The following is a 17,192-nucleotide window of genomic DNA, read 5'->3' as shown; positions in this document are numbered from 1 at the left end:
ATAAACTTAATCAGTAAACTTAGTTATGTCCAGATAAGAAAAATCAGAAAAGCAATATTTACCAAAACAGATTCGAATAACAGTAAATTTGTTGTGAATGAGTTCACACATGTCATTTCATGACAATCAGATACCTCTACAAATGCTGACTAAGTGCCTTGGAAGGAATGAGTATTTGCTAGCACAACATTTTACAACTTCTTCAGAGTTTACAATCTGCCTCTAAAATCTGCAATGTACAGAATACTGTATATTACAGTAAATATGCTCAGTTACTTAAAGGGGTATTCCGGGAATATGAACGTCTGATACAAAAACCCATAATGTTATAAATAAATGAATGTAAAAAAACGCAATGTCATTAGTCACAAAACGGAGCTTAAATAGTTTGATTTTATGATTCACAAAATTTTATGGCCTCTCTAAAGTTATCACCAAGATGGCTGCCACTGGAAACTACAAGTTCCATGATCCTTTAGTTCTCAGTAACTCCTCCTCCCTCTTATCCTCTGCTCCCGGCAATGATATAACAGACGTTCTTGCTCTGTTACCATAGTAATGATGTGTAACTGCCATTACCACAACACTGGCCATACTGGATGCACTGCAACCAACCAACCACAGCCAAACGTAGCGATGATCACATGACCTGCCCAGGCAGATGCAGGACATGTGATGTGGACATGTGACCAGCGGCCATCTTCTGTCCTGTGTATGCTCTGCAACGGACCATGCGGAGGAAATTAACGGACTGATTAAAGGGCCAGTAGCATTTTAATTCTTCATCACAGTCTATGTCACCAGCATTTTCTGCTAAGGGGAGCAAAATTTTAAATAACAACTAATTACATATAAGCTTATATTTTGAGTACCCATTTGTATATGAATTATGCTGATTCCTAGAATACCCCTTTAGTATTTTATGGAATCTTAATACGTTCTGGTTAAAGTGCTTGTTTTTCAATTTCATAATAGAATAAAGAATTGGACACTATTAGGGATGGTGTGAACTTGACCTAACTGTTCATGTTACTCAACCAGCTAGCTAAAACTAAGCATAGATATCAAACAGGTTATGTGTTTGATATAGGTTTGTTGTTTTGTTATATGTGTTTGATAGGTTGTGTATGCTGAAGGAAATATTTTTTGGCCTTCTCTTATTTTCTTTGAAAGTGCTGAAATGGAGTAAAAAAAAAAATAAGTACAACAATGACGATCCTGTTTCTGTGACCACTGTGGCCTCTTACTTGATACAGCAGTCTTATAACTGGCCAAGCTCTACAGAGCAGAAGAGAAAATAACAGCAGGAAATGGGGGCAGGAGCAAGAAAGTTACATTTTTCTTGCCCCCTCTAAGCTTAGTACTTGGTTTAAAAGTTCAGAAGTAAATTGTTTGTAGGCTAATTTGTTATATACAATTTTATATCTGGGAATTGTTGTCTATTGCAGAGAATATGATCAAGTATACTGGAAGTCCTGACAGCCTGCGCTCTCGCACTCCAATGATAACACCAGATTTAGAAAGTGGAGTTAAAGTTTGGCACTTAGTCAAAAACCATGAACATGGAGACCAAAAAGAAGGGGACAGAGGAAGTAAAATGGTATCAGAAATATACCTTACCAGATTGTTGGCTACCAAGGTATGTAAAAACTTTGCATACATCAAACGTTTTAGATAAGCTTAAATTGGAAAGTTGAAGGATTTTCTAACTGAAAGTTTCCACCCTAGAACACCATAACATTATAAGTTCCAAGATTGCATGGGCATAAATCATCTCAGGTCATGGGCTCACCCGAGTCCCTCTCCGTGCTCCAGCGCGTCCCCAGCTTCACTTACTTGTCCCCATTCCTGTTGCAGCTCTGGCTGTCGTGCGTGAGCCCCCGTCTCCAAGGGGCGCTCACGCACCAGCTCCAGAAGATTTAAAGGGCCAGCGCACCCTTGATTGGTGCTGGCTATTCCCAGTATTCCTTATAACCCAGCCACTCCATACAAAACCCCCGGATCTGTGTGCCGTGTGCCCCTGAGAAAGCTGTGTTCCTGATGCCCTGTGGTCATATTCAGAACTCCTGTTGTGACCCTGGTTCTGTTACTGAGTATGCTCCTTTGATGCCTGCCCTGACCTTCCACTACCTCCCCGACTCTGATCCTGTGCTGCCTGTCCTGACCTCCTGCCTGTCCCTGACTATGGTTCTGCCCAAAGTCTCAGTAATTCGCCTTGGCCGCCTCCGCGGAAAAAAGTCCCACCTGTGGAGCGACCTGGTGGTACCACGCCGCAGAAAGTAGCAACCCACTTAGACCCGCTCCCAGGTTTTCGCCAGAGCTTATATCATTGTCTGTGGTGGTCCAGTGGGTCCAGTACCCCTGGTGCCTGAAAATCCTCAGAATTCCTGCTCATATAGAAGGTATGGTGATATACTATGCAATAGAATGTCTTCCTGCAGGTCTTTATCTCCTGCTTCTAGGGCTGGACAGGTTTTTAGTGATGATACCACAGGGCAGCCCTCTGTTCATTGTACAATATTCTTGAAAGCTATTTATATGTTTGAATAAGCTTAAAAACAATGTTTTTTGCTTTCCTTATCTGCTTCATTTTGATGTTATACACGTTGGTTGCCTTTTGTTATATCTAGGATGCAGAAAAATTTAAACTAAAAGGAGAAAAGTTCAGTATTCATCATTGCAAAGTAATAACACAAAATAGTGAGTGACAGGGACAGACCTTTTATAAAGCGCTCAAAGCTGTCAGACAAGTAAACGGCATCTTTTGGAAAAAGCTTTGTCTATCCCTGCAAGAATTTTTTCATGGAGAATGATTACATGACAGCTCTATAACTTTACACTGTTGACTTCTCATTTCTTTAGTGCCAGCTACTTGTATTTTATAGCAGCCACACCCCCACACATCATTCTTTCAGCACAAAACTGAGTACAGTAGACGCTGCATGGGAGAAAGACGTTTTTGCAACATTTATTCAGAATAAAAGCCTTATTAAAGGTATCATTATAATGCTTAGAATGAGGCTTGTTCAAGAGAAGCTGAACTGTATTGTACCGAACAATGGGGGTTCACTCATCAATAGGGTCGTTTATACTGTGTTTGGTCTCATTGAAAGGTACCATTTACAACATAGCCATGAAGTTTGTGAAACTTTTATAATTGGTCCAACTTTAATGTTTATAAGCCAATCATCTACAATGGAGTTTTCACAAACTATGAGTATTTATTAAAAAAAAAATATCTACATAATGTCCGGGTTATCATTTGTTCTCTGCTACATTTCCATAGAAAGATCTTTCAAGGTTGTCTTGGGAAGAGAGTTGATAGGCTTTTGTTGTTTTTCAATCTTTCTGTACATGACAACCAAGTTGTAATGTATAAAGATACCTATGAATCTATAAAGGAAATGTCCAGTCTCTGAGTAGTGCATGATCTTAGGCAGACTGCAGGGATGGCTCACAAAAATATGAAGCCAAGATCAATCAGAAATCTATTCTCCGAATATGTTCTTCAGTGTAATAAAAAAATATTAGTTTTTGTTATGTTTGCTGAATAATATGCAAAAGAAATTCACTGTCTGCAGGTGTTTTCAGAACTAGAATATTCATATCCTTAAAACTTGCATAACGCAAGCAGGTGTTGTCAAAATCCATTTTGATTAAATGTATTCCTTTGCTGCTCCCACGACTTAGTTTTCATCTTCATAAAACAGTTGGATTACCATTTTCAGCCAGTGCATAATTTTATTTTGGTTTCTCTAGCTCCTTTTTACATTGTCTGTAACAGATCTAAACAGACACTATACAGTAACATAGGTACAGCAGCACCAACGTAAGTACCGTATATACTCGAGTATATAAGGTAATGCAAAATGGGTAGATATGAGAGAACTTGTTTGGTTTCCGTTTCTTTGTATAAAGCAATTTGTATACAAAAGAAATATATATTCACCATGGGAATTGTATTTGCACTTTCAGAATTCATGTAATAATTTCCGTTATTGATATTTATATAGTTCAGTTATTGCTATTAGATATTAGCTACTACTTGTATTCACACTGTAATGTTGTTTATTTCCATGTTAATTTTGATACACTGATATTATTATTACAAAATGCCATGAGAATACACAAACCACTTATATTTCTTAGTACATAATTATTTTCTTTTCTTTATAGGGTACATTGCAGAAGTTTGTGGATGACCTGTTTGAAACCATATTCAGTACAGCACATAGAGGTAGCGCTCTTCCTCTCGCCATCAAATATATGTTTGATTTTCTGGATGAACAGGCAGACAAACATAATATTCATGATCCCCATGTGCGACACACCTGGAAGAGCAATTGGTAAGACATTTTAGAATTAAATAGCATAAGTATTCAAAAAATCACATGTATTTGGCTTTCCTGTCTGATAGAAGTTCTATTGGAACTCAGTACAGAGAACATACAGCTCCATAAAAAAGAACCAGTTACTATGTTACTATGTGTTACTATGTAAAGACTATAGTCTAAAGATTTTTGCTACCGTGGAGCCTTATTAAAATACATTTTAATACTAAGTTAGAGATTATAAAGGTCCAAACAACCAAAAGAAGGCAGGCACTTATCATTGCAGTCAATAAATTGAAATGGTCATGCATCCAATAATCATACCAAAAAGTTCAAAGACAAAGGGATGCAATAGTGACCCAAGTAAACAAATCAAAAAATCTTTATTGAAATGAAACAACATACATAGAATAAAAGCATCTAAAAAATGTAACCCATACGTTACATTAGACACTGTGCTCCTGAGAGTACTAAGAAGGGCTACAGTGATGCTCCCCTCCAGACCGCCTGTAAATACTCAAGTGCAATAGTAAAAGATACAAACAAGAGAAAAAGCTAGCTCTTAAGGTAATGAGGGTATACACGGATCGCAAAACAGTTGCTGTAGTACAAATACACAAATATATGAGTCAAGACACGTGGAAAGGTTTTCCACATGAATAGGGTAGACCGTGATATAAAAATCTGATTAACCATCTTGATTCCACTACATATTCGAGTATAGAGTGGTATTTTTGGGCTATATAGAATAGCCCTGAATTTAGCTTTCATGTGTTCAGAAATGTATAGTGAGATGTCAAGCCTAGGGTTTACCCCCATAGTACACTGCAATATAACTAGACCCTTATAATTGACTACATTGTTGTACAAATTGTTGTTAATGTGTTGTAAAGATTACCTCTAATTAGTACAGAAATATATAGTTAGATGTCAAACCTATAACCAACATACCACTGTAGGTTTTACCACTGAATACATTAGATCATTACACAAGGTTCTACCTATGGTTTACCCCTATAGTACACTGTAATATAACTAGACCCATATCATTGACTACAATGTTGGACAAATGTACGTGGAACTTGTGATTTGTGAATTATGTTTAGTTAGACAAGATCTACATCTCGCTGCAACCCAGCGCCATTCACTTAGTGATTAGGAATGACAATGTATTTTCTTCCTATGTTGGAGAGCTTAGTGATACCCATATTGCAGGCTCATTGATGAGGAGGTCTGTAAGAAGTGACTCAAAGTTAATTTAATCTGATTGCAAGGAGATCATTTCTTCATTTCCTCTCTCCCCTCCCTCTACCCCTTTAAATAAACCTCCTGTTCATTTAGTCTGAGTGGCTGCAATCAGTTTGAGATTAAAAGCGCAGATAATGTTAATAATATGCTAATGCTTCATTAGTCAGACACTTATTGGTGCCCAGGCTGTGCGTACATGATCCAGCTCAGTGTCAGCGAGGATAGGAAGCATCCCACACGCCTGGTCTTCTACTCGTACTTATTATCTGTACAGTAAGGACCTGAAAGGTCCCGGATAATAATAGTTTAGAACAACAAGTATTACAGCAGAATACTGCCACAGGGTCTTATGGTTCATATATGTTATGTTATATATCAAAATACATTAAATAATATGTTGTAGAATTTCCTTCTGCTAACGTAAACCCTTCCTAAAATATTCCCGAAATACCCCTTCTGGAAACATTGTGCAATATATAGAACTAAATATGCAGTATTTTGTTTCTACCACAGCTTACCATTGAGGTTTTGGGTCAACGTCATCAAAAACCCTCAATTTGTCTTTGACATCCACAAGAATAGCATTACAGATGCTTGTCTTTCCGTGGTGGCACAGACTTTTATGGACTCATGCTCAACTTCAGAGCACCGCTTAGGGAAGGATTCTCCTTCCAACAAACTCCTTTATGCCAAGGACATCCCTAGTTATAAAAACTGGGTAGAAAGGTAAGTTGTAGACATATACTGTGTGTCGCAAATGCAATTCTAAATGTTACATTAACTATTGTGTATATAAATGCTTTAAACTCTCTGATTCTAGCTAGTGGAGCAATGAATCCCACTTGGTATTGGTATTTCCTCTTTACAGTATTGGATAGATAATACAAAACTTGAAAGGGTTGTTCATGACTTAACAATATGAAAATGTACTCTGTTCAGTCAGTTCAGTCCTGGGAGCTGAACTGTCCAAATGATCTGGTATTGATGGTTTATACTAAGTACAGGCGGTCCCCTACTTAAGAAAACCTGACTTACAGATGACCCCTGTTACAAATTACCTCTGGATGTTGGTCACTTACTGTACTTTAGCCTTAGGCTACAATAAACCACAAAAAGTTATCAAATGTTTCTACAATGAAGCTTTATTGATAATCCTGGTTCTTATGACAACCCAACATTTTTTAAATCCAATTGTCACAGAGACCAAAAGAATTCTGTCTGGAATTACAATGATAAAATATACAGTTCAACTTAAGAACAAACCTGCCTGTATAGTAAAGTTGTGGACAACCTTTTAAAAGGAGTCTTGATTATGTTCAGTTATGTGTACAGAATTATGACGTCCAACATAACTTGCCTATGGTGTTGTAATCATATGTATTATCACTGTTGTGTGACATATTTAAAAATGTTCCTCTTGTACATATGTTGGAAACTTCTGGCCTGCTGAAATGTGTTGTGAGATAACATGATGCTTACCCATCTGTCTTCCTCTTAACATATTCTGCTGGCACATACCATTAGCGGTGGGTGCCATGCCACCATTTTTTTATCCACAACTTGCATACTGTGAATTATTCTATATACTATGATATAAAGATTCCCCATATAAAGAAAGGAAAGTTTTAACATGTCTCTATGTATTTTCTCTGACTTTTTATTGAATGAAGAATTCACAGTTGGTGGTGATAATGTTTTACCTTGAAATCGAAAATAGTGATTTTTCCAGTTTCTTCATTCCCACCTATTCCTGCGATTAAAGAATCAAAGTAGAGCCTGCTAATTCTGGCTTAGACTCATTAATGGCTGAGTTGTCCTGAATACAAATGAATTTGCAGGTTTGCGATATCCAAATGTGTGTTTAGGAACCATGTCACAAGTCAGAACTTTACATGTGACTTGTATAGGCTCTGTAACACTACAAAAGGTTCACAGGAGTATAATAGTTAGTGAAGCTACCCTTCTAAATGACTAGGAGAATTTACTAATGTACTGATAAAGTTTAATACTTCAACTTTTATTCAAAAATATTGGTCCGATCTGCATTAGCACTCCCATGTCATGGACCTAAAATGATATGCACTTATTTTGTAGTATTTATATGATAAAGATATGTGAATTTATTAGTTGTTTGGTTATATCTGTAATAGTTCTCATCTAATGTGTCCATGCCCAGTTGTAGTGGTTTAGTTTTTACACTGTATCAGCAGGTATCACAGTGATGTCTACAGGACACCTGTCAGCTATTCTAGTATCAGACTTCTGCGCCTAATTATAAAATCATGTATCATGTTGCTGACTTCTTTGGTGCACAGAATGTCAGAATGAAGAAATTAAATATGTAAATGATTGAGTCTAATTAACTAGTTGACAGCAAAGCACAGATGTGAATGGCAATGACTGATTGCTTTCCCCATTCTACGTCCGCTTATACTAGAATTACATGAGGGATGAAGGACATGAAGAATACAACATTCCTTAATGAGACAGAAGATGTGAAAAATCTTTAGGGAATGGAATACAATGAAGCTTACATATCCAAGGATGCAACTAAAAACCTTTTATCCATTGTTTTTGTATAAAAACAAAATAAAGCAACAATGTATTCAGTCAATGTATTCTGTCAACCAAAGATTATTATTTTTCCCCTTACAATGAGGAGGGATTTCTATGAACTAGTCTGTCTTAGCCCCCTCCCCCTCCAACTTCTTATTAACCAACCACAGCTCAGTCCTTGCCTTGGCTTTCTGTCATGTAATACCCTCATCCTGGTTCCTGAACACCTATATATGTTACTCCACAAAAGTGATGAGACCTCAGTGCTCTCCTTCCCCTCAGCACTTACTTCAAAGTAATTACCAGCAATTGACATTAAGTATTTTTTGCTATATGACATTCCTGCTGTTATAGGGAAATTTGTTTTATGTATCAATGTATTTTTTATGCATTTTATATGTTTCTGTTTCCAGATATTATTCTGACATTGCCAAAATGCCAGCTATCAGTGACCAAGACATGAATGCTTACTTGGCAGAGCAATCACGTATGCACATGAATGAGTTCAACACCATGAGTTCACTCTCAGAGATATACTCATATGTTGGAAAGTATAGTGAAGAGGTAAGTAGTTGCATTCAAGTATTTGTTTCAATAGAAGATGTATGTCATTGATTTGCCTTTCTGTTACTTCCAGCAGTTTAGTATAAATAAGAGTATGAGCATAGTTGATTACTTATAAGGTAGATTTACTTCACTGAAGGGTGCAAGAGTTGGATGGAAGACATGTAAGGTACTCTGTACTACAAAATTGTAATGGTCTGTTATACAGCATAATAGAGGTTGATGACGTTTGTAGGTTTTTATCTGTGTTTTGAGAAGAAGACTTGGAGGTGACAATGGGGGACATTTATCAAGCCCTCACTTGAGGACCTTATTCAGCATGTTTTCCACTAGCTCAATTTTTAGAAGTTGGTGGCAAAGTGGCTGTGGTTAATCTGATTGGTGGAAGGTGGGTGTGGCTAATCTGATTGGGGGGAGGTGGCTGTGGCTAATCTGATTTATCAGCTGTCACAAGTTGGAAAAACAAATGCAATTTCTCTCCATATAAGGGATGATGGCTTAGAAATAGTTAATACAATTTTTTAAATCAATGCAGTATTCATAAAAAGCAGCTGAATAAAGACCTATGTTATTAAATATCTCCTATTATCTTGCATATATATGTCAAACTTAACCACAACTAATGTCCCCCACAATTTTCGAGGAAAGAGAAATCTTTTTGCTACCTCACCTTCGGACTGACCTACAAAAATGTTATTATAATAAGTTTAATTTATTTTTAAATCCCTTTGCAAATAAAAAATATTACTGTTTACTCAATTACATTATTATATTTATTTATTTTTTTATTAATTTTTTTTAACTTAAAAACCTGTAACTATTTTTTGTGTATGGTTTACAACTATAAGATAAATCTATACATAACCTAAAATTATCTGATCTGAGACAGTTAACATATATGATCCCCATACAGTGCGTCTATTATTGGTTAACTTTGTGTTTGTGATTTGAAAAGTGAGAAACGCTTATGAAGTGATGCCAGCTCTGTGATGAGTATAGCGTCTGAGACTGACATAGAACATCTGGGGATCCATCGACATATCAACAAAGAAATTAAGAAAACATATGGGCCCTGTTCAGAAATAAACTTGGATACATACTGATAAAGAGACACATGCAGAAATAGTACATATTGTATGCTTTATGATAATGATTCCCTGGATAGAAAGTAATTCATATGGTGCAATGATTTCCTATGTAGCCGACAAAGTCAAATCTAACTTGAGAGTTTTAATCCCTGAGCGTTAATGGCTTTCCCTGCTTTATGGCAGGATACATCTCATTGCACAACACATCTCATTGCTCAACCCATCTCAAATCTAGCAGGAAATTCTTCATTCTAATTAAAAACTTACTTAATTATTGGCTGAGGGGAATTAATTGGCTGCTGATATCAGCTTGCCAGTTCAACAGCTGAGAATAGTTGAGCAAAATGCATTGTCTCACATTGCACATATGCGCCTTTTTTAATTCCAAGACCATGCCTGAATCCATAAATGCTCTTAGTGAGTATGGCTAGACTGCAGTCATCAGTAAATGGTTGCTCTATTTACCTATTTTTTTTTATAATTGTTTAACATGTATTGTATTGGTAATTTGAGCTGTTGACCATTCCTCCTGTGTCTATGATTATAGAATATGGGATTTTCCCCTTAGGAATCCTCATTTTATGGGTCTTAAGGCTCAAGTAGTTTTTATTGACTAAGGTATAACATATTTTTATGTAAAGATAATAATTTGAATCTTTAATCTTTAAGAGCATTATTTATTTCTAAATATGTATCTCTGGACGTATTATCATGCTCTCTTAAAGGATCAGGAAAGATAAAATGTAAACCCCCAATGGAAGTTACTCAAACCAGATAGCCCCAAGCTACATGAGCTTTTAACCCCTTAACGCTGAAGCCACTTTTCACCTTCCTGACACGGCCCATTTTTTCAAATCTGCCCTCTGACACTATAAATGGTTATAACTTCGGGACGCTTTAACATATCCAAGTGATTTTAAAATTGTTTTCTCGTGACACATCGTACTTCAGGTTATTTGAAAAATTTTGGTGGTATGTTTTGCATTTATTTATGAGAAAATCAGATATTTGGTGAAAATTTGGAAAAATTTTTTATTTTTGAACTTCAAAATGTTCTACTTTTCCCATACATAGTCATAACCGCAAAAAAACATAATAACTAACATTCACTAAATGTCTAATTTATGTGGACATGGTTTTTTATGCATACTCTTATTTTTGTAGGATGTTGTGGGGCTTTGAACGTTAGGTGCGATTTTTCACATTTTCATAAAAAACGCAAAATCCTGCTATTGAGGGACCTGCTCAGGTTTCAAATCACTTTGAGAGGCCTAAATAAAAGTAAAACCCCATAAATTACCCCATTATAGAAACTACGCCCCTCAACGTACGTGAAACAACTTTTATGAAGTTTGTTAACCCTTTAATTGTTTTACAGGGGTTAAAACAAAATCGGATGCAATTTTGAAAGTAAATTTTTTTTGGCTAAATTAATATGTATTTCAAAAAATGTTTAAATTCTCAGTGGATAAAATACCAAAACGCTCCACAAAATTTGATACCCAATCTCTTCCGTGTATAACAATACCCCATATGTGGTGGTAACCTGCTGTATGGGCACACGCCAGGGCATCGAAGGGAGCTGCGCCATTCAGAGCAGATTATGCATTGTCAATTTTTATTGGCTATACAATCTTTTTTTTTTGGCAATTTGGACATGTAAGGGCTTATTTTCTGCGACATGAGACGAACTTTACAAATACTTCATTTTAGTGGGTCATTAGCTTATTGATGAGATTTTATTAACTCTTGAATGTATGGGTGAAAAGAAAATTGTCAATTTTGGTTTACTTTCTTTTCATATTTTTTGGGGGTCGTACACCGTACACTAAAAATATTATATTATCTTCATTCTATAGGTCACTACGATTACGGTGATACCTCATTTATATAGTTTTTCATTTATTTTTACAATTTTACTGGATAAAAACTAATATAGAGGAAATCTCATTTGTTTTTGCATCGCCATATTTCGGAGACGTAACTTTAATATTTTTTGGTTGACAGAGCTAGTTTAGGGCTTATTTTTTACGTGTTGAGTTGTTCTTTTCAGTGGTACCATTTTTGCGCACATAACTTTTTTTGATCACTTTTTAGAACATTTTTGTGTAGAGATTTTATGAAAAATGTACATTTTTGGCGTGTTTTTCGGGTTTTGTTTTTACGGCATTCACCGAGCGGGTCCAATAATGTTTCTGAGTTATTGTACGGATTGTTACGGACGCGGCGATACCAAATATGTGGGGTTTTTTGGCGATTTTGTGTTTTTTTTCACTTTATTGCATGTGTATAGGGAATATTTGTGTTTAGGGGACTCTAACTTTATTTAATTAATTATTTTTATTAAAAAATTATTTTATGTAATGTTTTTATTAACTTTTTTTTTATTAACATTTTTATTAACTTTTACAGGTTAGCTTGAACAAGTGATCCACTGATCACTTGTTTAAGCTATTCTTCACATTACACAGTGTAATACAGATGTATTACACTGTGTAATGTAACACACTGAGCATGCTGCGCATGCTCAGTGTGTTACAGCCGGGTCCTGCCAGAAGGCAGGGACCCGGCTACAGGAAGGAGGATCGCGCAGCCCCGGGCACCGGCAGTCCCGGGGCTGCGATCGGAGCAGCGGACCCCCCCGGTAAGCGCCGCGGGGGGGGGGGTCCGATTCTTCTGAAATGCCCCTTGCACGCTGCGATCAGCGCGACCGCGGCATGTCAGGGGTTAACACCCGCGATTGGAGAAATCTCCGATCGCGGGTGTTAGAGGCAGGTGTCGGCTATAATATATAGCTGACACCTGCAGCTTCTGGCGCCGGCTCCGTTCAGGAGCCGGTGCCAGAAGCATGACGTAATAGTACTGCATTTTGCGGGAACGCACCTCCCGCGATGCAGTACTATTACGTCAAATGTCGGGAAGGGGTTAAAGATATCTTGAGGAGGTCCCATATTAGGCTAAAACATTATTACATTAAATGCATTAGTGTGATAAGAAGATAGTGATGAAAACATTTTTGTTTCTACACCTGATTCACTGCAATAAAATATAAAAGGAAACAATTTTTAAATGTGCTAGAATGATCGATAGCCATTCATAAATCAACTGTGTGCAGTACCATTTTTTAGGTTGTAACGTAACCTAACCATGTTTGAAAGACCCATGGTCTGGTCTGTTGAGCTTGTGTTTAGATTATGCTCTAATTTAAAGAACATCTACCACCATTCAATGATTGTTACCTTAGGGGTTTAATGGCAGTGATTTTCCATCTTCAGCACAATCAGTGACTCTGAATAAATAAGTTTATAAAAATATGCTAAGGAGCCAGAGTTGCTCAGGTCTATGCCAGCTGAGCTCTTCCTGGCTCCGTCCTATAATAAAAAATGCTTGACGGCTATCTATATATCCGGCTGTCTGCAAATATTGCGCATGCGTGAGAGCCGAAGCTTTCCAGTGCAGCTGAGCAAGGAATCAAACCACAATGCATTTGCAATATTTGCAGACAGCCGGATGATGTAAAAAGCTGTCTGCAGCGCTTGCGGCTGGGCAGAAAAATCAATTTTGATGTAGGGGGGTAAACATATTTTATTATCGGACAGAGCCAGGAGCCGCTTGGCTATTATAGGCCTGTGCGCCTCTGGCTCATCAACATATTTTTATTAACTTATTTATTTGGAGTTACGGAGCTTGCTGAAAATGGGAAAAAACTGCCATTAAACCCCTAAGGTAATGACCATTGAGTTGGTGACAGTCCACCACTAGTAAAATGGTAATAGATGTTCTTTAATGGATGAGAATTTTTTATTTCGGTCCTGGTCACACCACTGTCACAGTGTTTTTTGTTATTTATAATAATTAATAATTTAACTATGGGCTGCAGTGCTATTTTTGCAATTATATGTAAGGGATGTGTTACGGAAGGTGAATGGGATTCAATAATGGAATAGACTAATGGACACCACTAGAGCTGGTATGAGCTTCTCCATACTGGCATTTTAAAAAGCTTTTGGGACAGAGAATCTTAATAGAGATTTCTGTACAGATATGAACTATGTGTTATAGGTTGCATCATTTATTTAATAGATGTAACTTTTCTATTCCTTTGTTGGAAAACTTTCTTTTTTGGGACTGGTATGAATGCACAAATGCCCCATCTAATACTCCCAAAGCCTTATGCCTCCTACTGGTCACAGTTAATGTTAAGTGACCAGAGAGACATCATCTCAGGTCCTTTAGCCTCTTAACAATAGCAAAATGTACCCCATGTGTGTAACTGACCACATGAATTCACAGCAGCCTCCATGGACTTCTACTCCTTTCCATCCTCCATGGAGGTTGCTGCGATTTCATGTAATCACATACATGGTGTACAGTTTGCTATTCTTAGAAGGCTAAAGGAGCTGTGATGATTTAATTCTAGTCACATGACATGAATGTAACACAAGGTACCATGTAAAAAAATTGACACAATATTTCGTATAAGTAAATGTCTGTAGTTTAATATTAGCAGACAGTCCCTAAGTAAAAGGAGGCAGAGCAGTGATTTTAAGAGACACAGAGCTGTCAGTCAGAATAATGGTTCACTGCCAGAAAGAAGAGTCAAACCAGTAGACATAAGTCAGGAAAGCTAATTTGCATATCAGAAAAATGTCTGTAATTTAAATAAAGTGCCCTACTGGCATCTAATTTCAAGTGATATGGGAAGGACTTGTAACCCTTTATCAGCAGGCATTGTAAGTCAGGGTGGTCACAATCTGGTGATAAATCCAGTTTAAGCTCCCTATGCTGTTGTTTTTTTTGGGGGGAAAATGCTTTAAAGAGAACCCGTCATGCAAAATAACCCCCCTAAACTAAATATATTTTCATAAACTGCCATTAAAGAGCATTGCCTCTATCCCTTCATTGTCCCTCTACATGCCTGTAAACCTAAGCAATGAGGTCCTAAAGCTGTATGCAAATGACTTGTGAAATGCCCAATGAAGCATTAGCATATTCAAGCTGTCCACCTTATTCATGAGTGAGAGGCACAGCCACACCCCCAGTGCATGACTGACTGTATAATGATGTGCTTCCTGGTGCTGGTGGCCACACCCCCTGCAGCCTGTGTGTGCATGTGTGTGTGTTTAGGAGAGATACAGCAGCTCCAGGCAGCCATGTTACAGCAGAACATGTCAGATTCATGTATAGCTGATGTCTGTGTCTCTCACCTGTATATTAGGAGGATGCAGCATGTCAGCAGATGCAGCACACACACTAGCCATGCTTTACTATACATTACACACAGACATGAGCAGGGGGAGGAGAGGGGAGGGGTAACAGGGGTGACATCACTGCCTCTGACCATGTGACCAGCCTCATTTACATGATAAAAAATAGATGATTTTACAATGAATAATGTATGAAATAACTAGATAAAGGCTGGGATGGGATCCTTGTGAGCTGCTCAAACAGGTAGTAGTGACAGGACTAGTGACACAGACCTGATGACAGGTGTCCTTTAACTTTGCAATTATGCAAATGAGCCTGAGAGGGTCCAGACTCCATAGGTGTTAATGGAACCTTGAGCCCCTCAGGCTAATTTGCAGAATTTAAAAGCCTTTTTTTTATTTAAAAAAATGCATATGAAGATAAATGAAGAGCAGATCCTGCTAGTTGGGGCCCACACCAGCATGTAAGTTTACAATATTTGATCCTGGTGGTAGATGTATTTTAACACCTTTGTGATAAATAATTATTATAAGTGATGGCAATTAAATACAAAGTCAACTCTAGGTATCTATCGCTGTAATAGTCAGGCCCATGTATGTTGTGCTTCCTCATGACTTACCAAAACTCATGTGAAATTGTTCCACTAGTTCCAAGAGCGGATCAGTTAGCATTCACACATATATTTTTTTGCTTTAAGTCTAAAATAAAGTTAATGACTCAATGAAGTTTATGTTATGACTGGAACATTGAAGTCTTTTTTAGAAGAATGGTGGCTCTAAGGTATTAATTAAGGCATTAAGGTATCAGTGTAACATGTATAAAGACATCTACAAGGTAATGTGTGTAGTTTTTCTGGAGGGGGTCACTAGTGACAGGTTCTCTTTAAGTTGTATTTGTAAAAATTAATACCGGTGATGTTTTTCTCCATATAAGCCTACTAAGGGAAGGCTTAAGCCATACAGTAGTTATAGTCATACAATATATCATGTTGGCACTCCAAGAAAGGGTAATTCATTTCTTTACAAACTACATGAATGAATATTAAATGATTGGATTATTCCATTTGTTTTATTATAATTGTGAAGCAATAACTGCCATAATATTACATGTTTGAAGGAGCTAATTAAAAATAACAAATGTTTTTCTACATTTCAATTTCTAGAGTGTTACTATTGTTATGACCACACAATCAGAGTGACAATCTTAATAACAGGGGCCAAGTCATTTGAAAGCCTTGCAAAACAAAAAGCAGTGAAAGCTACACTTGCTAGGAAATTAGAGGGAGGTTATAATTAATATTTTGTGAATCTTAACTACTGTAATTAAAGAGCATTGCAGACCTCCAAAAACATAATTATATCTTTTTATGTATTGCTTGTTTTTTTCCAAATGGGAAGACATTCACATAAGCATCTGCTAGGAGATTGTGTTTGTTGTATTGTTGTGTTTATGTTTGGCATTTGAAGATACATTTGCAGACATCTACCCACAAATCTTTTTGATTGCTTAGTATTTTACTTCTTTTCCCATTGCACGTAGAACTTCAGGACTTTGTCTGGGTGTTGATGAATTAATCTCATTACAACTAGGTTGCTTCATTTCTTCTCTATCTCTTTTTGAGGCACTTGTGCTCCCTTTGAAAGCATCGCTGTCTGCTCATGCCAGACATTTGCCACAAAATAATTAGTCATTACATACTGCGCTTTTCACGGGTTGATATCGCCCCAAATCCTAATTGGTTTTGGAGAACAAAAGCAAACTTGCTTAAGTTAGTGATACTTTCAGGCTTGTGATTTATTTGCTAACAAACGACAAGAGGATTTATGTTTGTTAGATAAACAATTTCTAACACAACAAGTTTATATTTGCTTATTTTGAAACAATCATTAACACCAGTTTACATTTTTACAAAGTCTTTGTGCTTTTTAAACAACTGTCTTACCTTTTTTTAGAGACTGGCAAGTGCCACTACCACCTAGCTCCTATTAACTATAATTAAAGAAACCATAAGTATGCCATAGTGACTATACAGTTTAAGAAACCATTTAAATATAGTGTCAGCGCTGAGGGACAAGGTCTTCATTTAAATAAAGATAAAAGTTGATATTACAATTACTACTGTAGGAGCGACCCAGCAGTGTGAATAGTTATTAAAGTTACAATCTGGTGGTAGATTTCCTTTACGGACTTTGAAGCC

At 37.0% G+C, this 17,192-nt stretch overlaps 1 protein-coding gene across 1 annotated transcript in view; it reads left to right on the top strand.

Annotated features, from left to right (window-relative positions):
• Positions 1-17,192, top strand: part of PLXNA4 (plexin A4) — a 467,309-nt gene that overhangs the window by 443,381 nt on the left and 6,736 nt on the right. The window contains exons 28-31 of the mRNA XM_072147475.1: positions 1,449-1,639; positions 4,177-4,346; positions 6,093-6,305; positions 8,549-8,699. Coding sequence (XP_072003576.1) covers positions 1,449-1,639; positions 4,177-4,346; positions 6,093-6,305; positions 8,549-8,699 — 725 coding nt within the window. The remainder of the gene's footprint in view (positions 1-1,448; positions 1,640-4,176; positions 4,347-6,092; positions 6,306-8,548; positions 8,700-17,192) is intronic.

This window comes from Engystomops pustulosus, chromosome 4 (genome assembly GCF_040894005.1).
Source record: "Engystomops pustulosus chromosome 4, aEngPut4.maternal, whole genome shotgun sequence".
Taxonomy (NCBI): domain Eukaryota; kingdom Metazoa; phylum Chordata; class Amphibia; order Anura; family Leptodactylidae; genus Engystomops; species Engystomops pustulosus.
This window is presented reverse-complemented; position numbering and strand designations above follow the sequence as displayed.